Raw genomic sequence first — 12,207 nt, 5'->3', positions numbered from 1 at the left:
TTTATTTTTTTACCTGAAAGGTTTGCTCACTGCACAAGCAAAATACTATTCAGCTATAAAATTACCAATTTTTTATTTTTTTTTTTTAAAAAAAAAAAAGCAATCAAAAGCTGTGCTGCAAAGATGCAACTGCAGCAAACATACAGAGCTTTTAGTCCACCAGGAAGCACACTACAATTATTTTGCTGATATCCCAAGACCATCACTCAATTACAACACTTGGCAGAGGTTTATCAGACTTCAGGTTTAGAAGGCTCAAGCATGAAAGAAAGATACTGAGTAAAGGGACACATTATCCATAGAACAAGAGGGAAGTGAGACAGGGAAAGTTCCACCATACACAAGCCTCTACTACTGAAGAGTATCACAACCACTCCAGAGACCAGCACCTACTACCAACAGATTTCAGCTTAACAACCCCCTCTTCTATTGCTACCTGTTAAGCAGCTGATGCCAAACAAAGGAAAAAAAAACAAAACAAACAAAGGTTCTCCAGCAAAATCGTGAATAACCCTTTCAACTGAAGATGCCTATGGCTTAAAGACAGAATGGACAAACTGCTTACATGCAGTTCTGCAGATTACAGTGCAATCTGGCTGTCTACTGTGAAGCCAGAGAAACAGTCACAGTGTTGTAAATTGTGAATGAACTCTGTGGAAATCCTGGCCTTAAATACATGAGGTCTACCCAGCTTTTGCTTAAGCAAACCCAGTAAACCAGATATTAAAAGAAAATGAAGTTAACATGCAGCAGTTAAGCACCCACAGCCAACTGCAACCTGTTGAGGCAGAACACAAGGAAAAACTTTGCTCAAACCCAAGGACAGGTCCTTGCTGACAGCAACTGAGGGCTGTCAGATGTTTGCTCTCATCATGGGACCTCTCTGGAGGAGGATTCAGCATCACTGATCATGAGCTAGTTTTGCCTTGGCATCAAGGAACAGAGGGTAGCCAGTGGAGGAGACAATCAAACAGCTTCCTTGACAATGGCAGTGTTGAATTCAAGCAAAGGGTTGCTCAAAACATTTCCAGTCATACTGAATGGCTATGTATTAAGTTCAACAAGTAAGCAAGAGATTAACAGGATAGAGGAAAGCCACACCAACACCCCAGGGGTCATGGCACAGCCCCACTTCAGCTAGTTCTGTAATGGGGACATGTGGTTCAGGACTGCTCTGTTCCACACCACGCTCTGCCCAAATGGTCACTTGGGAGCACTGCCTGTCCCAGCCAGCCGACAGGTCCTGCAGCAGAGCTAGGCACAACACAGCCATCAGTGATACAAGCTCATGTAACCAGATGCTAAAGTTTTAATTCTATTTTGGCCCGTACTAAAGTACTGATAACCAATACAAACCATCTATAAAAATTAGCAAGACATGTTTTCTGCTCAAATTTATCGAATGGTACAATTCCTGGATTAGCAACTGAAATTAGAGTCTGCTGAAACGTTACACCAGCTTTGAACAGCAGTAATGCCTCTCAAAGAGGTGCAGAGAGAGCACTTTCCTCATTTCAGTTAATTCAGCTAGCTCAACAATCCACAGAGAAAGGTCATATTTCTCCAAGGATAAACAAGGTACCAAAGCAGCTGACAGCTTCATGAATCTGAACAAAGCGTTTGTATTCCCTATCGACTGTCACTAACACTTTCTGTATTAAAGTCACTTTAACTGCACAAAATCCTCAAAGTTTTCACACTTCAGTTTAACCAGAAGATTCTGTGCTTTCCCTCGAACCACACCTCAAGCAAATGGAAGAAAGTTCCCAAACTCTCACTGCCACAAAGTTCTACACAGCTACAGGATGGCACTTTTTATTATTTCTAATCCTACTTAGTTAATATTGGGAAACCTGAAATACAAAACAGTAAAGAAAGATATTCAAGAAAACAAGTGAAGAAACCTTGAAAAAAAAAAACCACATTAGAAACGTTTTGAACTAGCTTTCACCTCAAATATAAGTGTACATCATGAAATTAACTCCATCAAATAAAGATAAAGCTGATATCCTAAACTTCAGGATGTCCAGTAAGCCAAGTCAAACCTATTTAAAGCTAAGTTGGGCCTTAGTGGCCCAACACAAAGACAAAGCAAAGAACTTCACAAATGGGACAATAGAAACCTTCACTCTCCTGACAGAATTAAGGTCTGAGACTGATCTTTACAGAAATTGAGAATTTAAGACGAATTACCAGAGATCACACACTACCAAAAGAAAACCAAGTAGAGAAAAACAGATTAACTCCATAAAACAGCCTTTAACATGGTGCTTAAAAGTAGTTGCTGAGCTGCAGAGAGGACAGAAGCATCAAGCAATCTCCCATTCTCGAAATTAGTATCACAGGATCAGTATTTATAGAGAAGAATTAAGACGAAAGGCACTACAGCTCAATGACAACAAACATCAGAAAGCCACTGCAGTCACAGTGCTGAGATAAGGTAACACTGACAGTCTCTGCCAAAGCCTTGATGAAGGCACATCCTCAGCTTATTGCACTGGCTGCTTCAGCTTACTTTCCAAGAATGATTACGGACATAAGGCTCGGGCAGCTCCTAAACCAAACAAATATTTTGACCCCTTGTGATTTCTCTGAAAAATTGATGAGTAATGTAAGTGCAGGAAGAGGTCACCAGTCCATTCTGATGCACAAATGACCCAGTTACTGACCCAGGACTGCAGCGACTTCCTGAAGGAGGAATAATAGAGGTGAGTCTAAGAATACACATATCACACCTACATGAGTAAGTCAGCCAACTCATCACAAAAGGAAAGCCTGGTGCCAAAATGTTCCCTTCCTTCCAAACAAGGAGGCCAAACTAAATGTGATTCAAATCTAATATTCCCCAAGCTACAGGTTACTTCGTTTTTATGAAGAAGAGTGCTTAAACCTCGATCCAGAAAGGCCAAGAGGCACTGACGATGCATGCTTGCTAAGCAAAGGCATCATCCAGGCTTTATTCCAGCATAAGGGTGGGAAGACCCAGTAACTAAACCGATAAGACCTAGGAGATCAGAGCTGAGAGTGACATGATTTTGTCAGAAATCAAGTGGGCACATCGTGCACAGGGGTATGCCCAGTGCTCATCTTCTGTGAGCATCCAAGCTTTTGTTTCTTTTCAACAAACCACACAATTCTTTTTCGGGTCTTCTCCCTTCAGTTCCGTTTGGGTAAGGAAGTGCCAGATTTGTTTTTTCTCTATTTACAAGAGAGGAAACCACCACCACAAAAGTTGTTGGGTTTTTTTTTTTTTTTTGGGGGGGGGGGGGGGTGGGGAGGAGGGGGGAGGAGGATGAACAGGAAAACTGAGAGGAATTGAAAGCACGTATCTGCCTTCACAAACTAAACACCCTCGTGGCCGCCCTCCGAAGTTCGGAAGAAGAGAAGGATAACGAGAACGTAAATCATAACCCCGAAGGAGCCCACCCGGCGCCGGGGCCGCAGGCAGGGCCCGGTGGGCCCCCGCAAAGCCAGGACCTCTCGCCGGGCCCCCGGCCCCCGCCCGCAGCGAGGCCGCGCGGCGCAGGCCCGGCCGCCGAGCCGTACCTTGAAGTAGCCACCCTCGTACAGGGTGTTGGGGGGCCCGAAGATCGCCACCTCCCAGTTGTAGAGGTCGGACTCGTCCACCAGGGTGATGCGGAAGCCTTCCACCGGCTCCTCCTGCAGCGACTTCAGCTCCAGCATCAGCGCCTTCTGCGAGCTGCTCATCTGCTGCTGGGCCATGGCGCGGCCCCCGCCGCTCCGACCCCTGCCTCCGCTTCCTTCGCTGCTACCGCCGCGCTGCCCCGCGGGCCCCCGCCCCTTCCCACTCTGACGGCCGCCGCCGCCACTTCCTTTTGTGACGGCGCCCGCTCGCCGCTGACCTCAGCGCGCCGCGCCGCGCCCCGCCCACGTCGCTCCGCCCCTCTCGCGAGACGCCACGCCCCCGCGCCGCCGGCGCCACGCCCCCGCCGGAGGGCTTAAAGGGGCGACGCCGGCCGACGGGAGCCGCCATCTTGTGCATGGTGGGCTCCACGAGTAGGGCGAGGGGCTGCGTGCGCGAGGTCGAGGCCTTTCTGCGGGAGGCGGCCGTGTCGGCACTCGCGCGGGAAGGAGCAGCCCGTTGTGCCCTTTCCTGCCCTTTCCTGCCCTCTCCTGCCCTTTCCTGCCGATCGGCACGGTGACTGCAGAAGCCAACAGCTGTGGTCGTGGTGGGCAGCTGCCGCCCTGGCGTAGCTCTGGCTGAGCTGTGAGGATAGGGAGGCTAATGGTGGGGAGCCATTTTCAGACGGAATCCTCAGTAAGGTGGGCTTGTGCTGAGCCGGCGTCCCTTGGCAATCTCACAGCCGAACAGCAGTGAAATAGCGGTTGTGAGCGTTGGCTCCGACACGGGCTCTGTTTGCATAGCGCTCCGCAGATACACAAAGCGCTGCTGCCCCGAATTGGAGTTGGGCTCATTCCTGCCATTCCCCTTGAGACAAATAAAAGCTTTCAGAGGCGAGCAGGCATCGCCCTGCACGATTAGAGCTGTGAGCACAGACCTGTGGCGGTGCTAGTGAGCTGGTGTTCTGCAGCGTGTCTTTACAAATTAAATAACAAAGCAGTGATCCAGAAGGAAGACAAACAGCATAACATGGCTGCAGATGGCACCAATCTGCGTTTCGCTTCTGGAAGCACTGAGGCACACACCTGCCTGTCAACATACGGGAACACACAGCGTGCCCAGCACAGTGTGCTGGAAGCCCTGCCCCAGCCAGGGTTTATCTGATTGTAACAGCAGTAATCTTAATAGCTGACATGCTGTGATGAGTTCTGATTTAGTTAACACGTCCCCCAGAATGCTATTTGAAGGTTCAACAAAGCCAGGTGCAAAGTGTTGCACTTGGGTTGGGGCGATCTTAGGTACACGTACAGACTGGGAGAAGAACACAATGAGAGCAGCCCTGCAGAGAAGGCCTTGGGGCCACTGTGGATGAAAACCATAAGCCAGCAGTGTGCACATGCAGCCACGAAGGCCAGCAGTGTCCTGGGCTGCATCAACAGAAGGATGGCAGCAGAGGGAGGGAGGTGACTGTCCCCTCTGCTCTGCTCTTGTAAGGACCCATCTGCAGTACTGTGTCCTGGCCTGGGGCTCCCAGCACAGGAGGGATGTGGAGCTGTTGAAATGGGTCCAGAGGAGGGCCGTGAAGATGCTCAAAAGGTTGGAGCACCTCTCGTGTGAAGAGAGGCTGAGGGATTTGGAGAAGAGGAGGTTCCTGGAGAAGAGGAGGTTGCAGGGAAGTCTTACTGAGGCATTCCAGTACTTGATGGGAACTTACAGGCAGGAGGGGGACCAACATTTTACATGGTCTGATAGTGATAGGACAAGAGGCTTTAAGCTCTTTTAAAAAGAGGAGAAATTTAGATTAGATGTCAGGAAGAATTTTTTTTATTCAAATGATGGCAAGGCACTGGCACAGGCTGCCCAGAGAGCTGTGGGTGCCCCATCCCTGGAGGTGTTTAAGGCCAGGCACTATCAGCCTGATTCGGTGGAGGGTTGGAAATGGATGATTTTTAAGGTCCCTTCCAACCTAAGCTATTCTGTAATTCTGTGAAGTATTTGCTGTCTTTCTGCTTAAGGTCAAATAAAAAATTGTAGATGAATAGAAGTAAAAATCATGTAATTCAGCAGTGACATTGGATTACATGGAGTGCAGGAATAAAATGGTAAAAGACCTTGAGATGCTGCTGCGTAGAGAGGGATTGAGGTGTGTTTACTTTAAAGATTAGGTGAATTAAAAAGACCAGAGCAGTCAGGGACAACCCACAAAGTGGGAAATGGTAACACAGAACAGTTCCTTCCCTGGACTCACTGTTGCAGGACGTTACTTGTGAACTGGAAGCAAGACCTGTATCTAGACTGTAAAAGTATCAGTTGTAACAGATACTACTTAATAAGGAATGGGATTCATAGGACACTTCAAACTTAAGTTAGAGGTGCTGCTTTCATCCTACTGTACATGGCAGTGGCCCTCACCAGCAAACAACCATGTGGCGAAGCTGGACCCAGCCATCCCTCTACCCTTGTGTACCTTTACCCCTCTGACATTGCTCCATCACTACTCACTGCTTTCCCATCCTGAGGACAGCAGTATGGATAACCATTACACTGCCATCTTCCCTTTCCCGTGCCCTGACCCATGGGCTTTCCTAAATGCATGGGATGCCTGTCATGCATCTGGCAGTGTGGTGTGGCTGGGGCAGCCTGTGCTGCAGGTTTGACCACCCTCCTCAGTGCTGGCCACATCTGGAAGGGCTCCAGGCTCTCAGCAGTCAAAGAAAGCACTTCTCTGTTTATCCCATCCCATCTTATACCTTTCTGTCCCATCCCGTCCATCAATGAGTTTCTAGCTTCATCCCACTTCCTCTCAGGCCAAATATCCTGCTCCCACCTGCTCCCTAAGCCCTAGTAAAACCATTCACATTTCTGCCCTCACCATCTTCATCTCCCAAACACCTGGGTTTAATGCCATGGCCACCATCATTCCCAGACATGCAGGCCTCGGTGTCCACTTCCATTTGCCCTTCCATGTGCTGTGCTTTCATCGCTATTGAGTGTGGGAAAGCATTCAACCCAGAGCACTATGCTGTGCCCTTCCCTGTTGATGTTAGACCATAACTACTGTCTTTATCCGGACTATTAACATGACGTCACAGCTTGCTGAAGAAACAACAGCTTTACTCAGCCCTTCGGTTTGATCCAGCCGGTTGAAGCCAAAACCTTTCAGGATTGTGCTTGCCTCTATTTTGAAGGTAATAGTTTCACCTTTCATTGTGGCTAGCCTTCACTGAAGGCTTTGTCTGAACTGGTCCAATGCTGGGAAAGATGGGAGAAGCAATTTGTTGCCATTAGGCTCTTATCTCTGCTTGCTGCCTGTCTTGAATGTTAACGAACAAGGTAGTCATGCAAGACAGAAAGTAAAGAAAGCCCAGGTGTATTTAATAGGGCAGGCTGAAATTTTTCAATCAGAACAGCTGTTAGAGAGAATATTGCTCTTTTTTCTCAAACCTGTTTTTTCTTTTTTGTTTTGTTTTGTTTTGTTTTTCCCCTTTCATAGAAATATCCCCTTCTCACAGAAAAGTAGAAACTGTCATCACACAAACAGAGCTCTGGGAAGCCATGGCACTGCTCTTTCAGTGTGATGTGCTCTCACACACCTCACAATTGTTCTTTCTCCATTTTCCTTTTTTTTTTTTTTAATTTTATTTTTCTGAATGACTTGCTTTGCTCTTTGGGCTTGGAAAAGGAAATAGGATCTGGTGTGGAAAAGTGTGGCTCCAGTAAGGGGAAATCTCAGCAGCTCAGATAAGGCTGCATGTAATCTTAATCCAGACTCCAGTGCAGAGCTGGTTGCTGTACACTGGACTGACCTCAGGTACCATATGACGTTTATGTAAAAATGAGATGAAAACTTCAAGCCCTTTCTGCTTTGTTCTCCTCATCTATTTTTAATATCTCTTCCTCTTCTCTTTCCTTCTTCCTGAGTGCTGCATTCATAAACAATGACAAACTGAGAGTTAACTCTTCTGCTTAGCAACAGCAGAATTCTGCCACAGGAGCTTTGAAAATGCAAATGCATCATCACTGTCACACTGGAGGGTTGCTGTCCCACGAGCTGGAAGAGCGAGGGGACAGGATGTGGGAAGACAGGGCCAGTCCCACCTACACTGCTCAGATCCCAGGGCACAATCATCTCACACAATTCTCTGCAGAGCTGTATCCAGTTTATTTCCTGTGTGGCTCTGAGGATGAGACATCTGCTCCTTCCTCTGGGAAATAAGACCTGCCTAGGCTAAAAGATGAATCCATCTCATTTCCTACTGCCTCCTCCCTGATCTTCTGCTCTGATGAGGCATCAGCAAGAACCCTTGTGGCTCTGATAATCCAGCGTGGGCTTGGACACTGTAAGATGCATGCTGTATGGAGAACAAGCAGTGGGTATGTCCTCCACACCATCTCTGGAGTGCTGGCATCCTTGCTGGTGCAGATCTCCCACCATACATCACAGACTGTGTTCTCTGCCAAGGAGAAAACAGTGACAGAGAAGTATCATAGAATCAACAAGGTTGGAAAAGACCTCCAGTATCATCTAGTCCAACTGTCCATCTACTACCAATATTTACCACCATCAGCATTTCTTCTGTTGTTTACAGCTGAAACCCTGGTCCCAGACCAGAGGTACCCCAGTACCATGGTGATGGAGCTCATCCCAGGCACTAAAGTCTCACTGCCAAGGAATTATTTCCCCAAAAGCTCACCAAGCATTTAGTGAGGGGAATCAATATGAATTTCTCACATAAATAGTGATTGGATATAGGGAGAGGGGAAGCAGCTGTGAGCCTCTGAGGGTAAAGGTCTGATCACAATTCAGCTTTTGTCTCTGTTTCACCTAAAAATGGGACAAGCAGATCCTTAGGCAGAATTCATCACAGAGATGAAGAGATGCTTTAGATAGGCAGTTGGCAGCATCTGAGTTAACAGAAGCTTCAGGCATCAAAGTAGCCACCAGGAAAGAAATGCAAAGTTTGGGAGATTCAGAACAAAGCAGAAGAAAAATGAAGGAAAAAAAGAAGTTGTTTTTATTTTTGTTTTTTAGCTTTATTTTGATTTGTTCTTTCTCTTGCTTGTTTAAATTTAAACGGAATAAATTTGTCTTTTTATTTTTCTTTTTACTGTAGTTTGCTCTTTTAAAAGGATGAAGTCCATCACAGGGGTTTGATAAAAGAGTGCCATGAAAATGCCTGCTGCTGCGCTCATTCAGCTGATGAATAAATTATAAACACATTACAATGCTATTTCAGTTGTGATTCCAGGGCCCAGGGGCACGATGGTGGTGACCTTATACCTGTCAGACTGTGGTCTGTATTTCCAAACAGTTTGTGTAACCCACTGTTCAGGTCTTCTTACACCTCCTGTTCTGGGCTCGGTGCACTTTGAGCCTGTGGGTCCTGCTGGCTGCAGGAACAGCCCTCGAGCTGTGGTGGCACATGACGTGGTCCACAGAGGTTCCTGATCTGATTTCTGTCTCCATCTGGGAGAATGTATCACTTTGTTGATGGAATGTGCCTGAGATGTCCATGCAATCTAGTTTACATGTTGAAGACAGGTGGTGTAGTCTGTTTGGGGAAGGATGACTTTCTTTCAGAATGCGTAACTACTGGGCTGGACCTTCCAACTGCCCCTATCCTCGGGCAGGGCACGTGCTGGGAGAGGAGTGACAGGGGCCAGAGCCCATGGGGCAGCTGTGTGCATCAGACCCTGTGTTCATCTTCAAAACAGCAGCAGTCTCCTGCCTGTGACAGAGCATGGCAATACACCCCAATAACCCAGAAATCCTGCTGGCAACCTCTGTTTTTCTTTGAAGATACCATAGCTTCTGCTTGGTCATTCACACTTTGCTGAATGGAGAGCTTAGAGCAGATGGCAGCAGGAGGTTAGAGAGGTGGGTATGGAGGTACAAAAGAAACATGAGCAGGCCAGATTGGATGGGCTATGGGCAGCCTGATTTGAGAGGAGCAACCCTCTTCTGAGCAGGGAGTTGCAGCTGGATGATCTTCTAAGTTCCTTCCAACCTAAGCCGTTCCATGGTATGAATTATAGTATGTAATTATAATAATATATAATTCTATGATAATGCATACATCAGAGATAAATGTTCCTTTGACAAATCATCAGAGCATCCTGAAACAATGCAAAAAGCAATCAAGCGAGAGAAGAAAGTGCTTCTGGGACTCACATTGCTCCTGGAGCTGAAGATGGACAGTTCAGGTTCTGCCCAGGGCCTTTTGACTTCTCCACAATCATTATCACAACAATCATGAACAGATTCAGAAGGAAGAAACAACACTGCACTGTAACCATTGAGCTCCAGAAACAAGTGAGAGGCTTGGGTGGCTTTGGGTGAGAAGGTCCAGAGATGAGACACAAGATTTTCCCTTTGAGCCTCCACCTCCAGCTTCCTAAAATGAGATATTCCTCTAAAAATGTTTGCAGAGCTTGTGTGACAGATACAATATCTCACTCATCCATGCATATGAGCAGGCTCTAAGCTCTGGAAAACACAGTAGTGTGTGTGAAGCCCTGCTCAGAAGCAATGGGCTGGATAAACGGGAAGAACTGCTGCAGCAGCCCTGCGCTCTGCTCTGTGTGTCCACGCGTGGCTTGGAGGAGGCCGAATGTTCCTGCTGGAGCCTGAATCACCATGCAGGTAATTTATGCAAATTTTGTAGACAGGCAAACAAGTCTGGAGAAGCTTCACTACCTGACCTGAACGTAATGAATGGTTAGGTCATCTTCATGCCAGGGACTTCAGTTCTTTGGAAATTTGCAAAGAGCTTCTAAGGGGTCTAAAAAATCAACTAGAAAATCACTGGTCTGATCTTACAAGGCCTCAACACTCCAGCTTTGTACTGATGGCAGAGCAGTGCTCACACACCTTTCTGAAGAGACCATGCAGGGACATGAGCCTTAGTGCCAGCTTTCAAGGTCAGGAGCTGAAGTCCTGTCCCTTGTCTCCACCAGCTTCCATACACTTCATATTTCCTCCAGCCACTCCTTGTTGGTCCCCCTTTCTCCACCAGCCTTCTTGGTCTCTTGCAGACCTTGGGAACACCCTGGTTATGTCACTCTCCTACTACAGCTACTCCTAGGGTCAGTTAAATCTTCTTCAGACTTGTTTTTTAGCCAGATTGTTTCCATTAATTGTCCTAGTGATACTCTATCCTGCAGGAAACCCTTTGGTTGCACAACTCAAAGCTCTCAGTTCATTTGGGATTTGCTCATCCCATGTCCATAACCCACTTAGCACATCTCAGCAGGATGTGGTCCTCCAGCTCCTCTGCAGGATGAGACCTTCCCTTCTCTGAACACTGGTTGTGTGCTCAAAGTCTGGCAGAGCACAGAGGGAGCTAGCACTGAGCTGCATGCTTGCACCAAGGTGCTCACTAGGACTGGTCCCCTCTGCAGAAGCACATTCCTGTTGAAGGTGGGGGGAAGGCTCTGATGCTGCTGAAACTATCAGCTGGAGGATTTTATTTCATTTGGGTTTGTTATATCTTTACAAGGGAATCCCGAGGATTTGGAGGGAGGAAGCTTAGAAGTCACCCCAAACTTTTGCATCGGGACTCTCATTTCTGCAGCCTAACTGGTGTAAGACAAAATTTCCTTGTTCTTGTCTCCAGTAGAGGCTGGGATGCAGTTATGTTGGCTGATGGATTTCCCAGGGCTGCAGGAGGCATTCAGCTGGGTAAGCTGACTGCAGCCCAGTTCTGGCTGGTTCATGCTGCCCTTATCTCCAAGACCATCAGAGGACCTTTCTTTGCTCTTGCCCTAGGGAAAATAAAACACCTCTGAATGTACTTGCTGGCTGGTGGGAAGGATCACAGAATCACAGAATTGTAGGGGTTGGAAGGGACCTCCAGAGATCATCGAGTCCAACCCCCCTGCCAAAGCAGGTTCCCTACAGCAGGTCGCACAGGTCGGCATCCAGGCAGGTCTTGAACATCTCCAGAGAAGGAGACTCCACAACCTCTCTGGGCAGCCTGTTCCAGTGCTCCGTCACCTCACTGTAAAGAAGTTCCTGCGCACATTTGTGCAGAACTTCCTATGCTGCATTTCTGGCCATTCCCCCTCATCCTGTCTCCACACAAAAAGGATCCCAAAAAGCAAGTATTACATGTTTCCCTCTTGTAGGAAAGGGGTAGAGGTTTGGAGACAGAGAATTGCATGGAGCAGCAAGCACTATGTACTGAGCAAATTTCTCCTACTGCAAAGAAGCATTAAAAATAGAGTGAAGGCCACAGAAATTGGATAAATTCTTTTCTTGGTCTCAAGTGTGATTTTTTCTTGGCATCCATTTTTAGTAAATTTCTGACTTTGTTTTCCTCTTTAAGAGTAGCACTGGTGAGCATTGCCAGGGCACTCAGATGCTTCCCCTGGCAGCACAGCACTGGCTCAGACTCAGAAATGCAGAGTTTTTCTCTGGAGTGAGCCGTATTTTCATTTACCTGAACAATGTTATGAACAATGGAAATTAGAAGGGAGAGTTTGTTACAGAGTTTGGTGGAGAGTTTGGACTAGTCCATCTAGACCAGCTCCACTGCAATGAGTAGGGGCATCTACAGCTCAGAGCTTATGGTGCTCAGAGCCTGGTCCAGCCTGATCTTGAATGTCAGCATGGATGGGACATT

General features: G+C 47.3%; 1 protein-coding gene across 1 annotated transcript in view; it reads right to left on the bottom strand.

Annotated features, from left to right (window-relative positions):
• Positions 1-3,869, bottom strand: part of UBE2R2 (ubiquitin conjugating enzyme E2 R2) — a 50,460-nt gene extending 46,591 nt beyond the window's left edge. Inside the window, exon 1 of the mRNA XM_048932504.1 lies at positions 3,547-3,869. Coding sequence (XP_048788461.1) covers positions 3,547-3,723 — 177 coding nt within the window. The 5' untranslated portion in view covers positions 3,724-3,869. The remainder of the gene's footprint in view (positions 1-3,546) is intronic.
• Positions 3,870-12,207: the final 8,338 nt, after the last annotated feature.

Source organism: Lagopus muta, chromosome Z (assembly GCF_023343835.1).
Source record: "Lagopus muta isolate bLagMut1 chromosome Z, bLagMut1 primary, whole genome shotgun sequence".
Lineage (NCBI taxonomy): Eukaryota > Metazoa > Chordata > Aves > Galliformes > Phasianidae > Lagopus > Lagopus muta.
The sequence above is the reverse complement of the archived record's forward strand: the minus strand, read 5'-3'. Positions and strand labels throughout refer to the sequence as shown.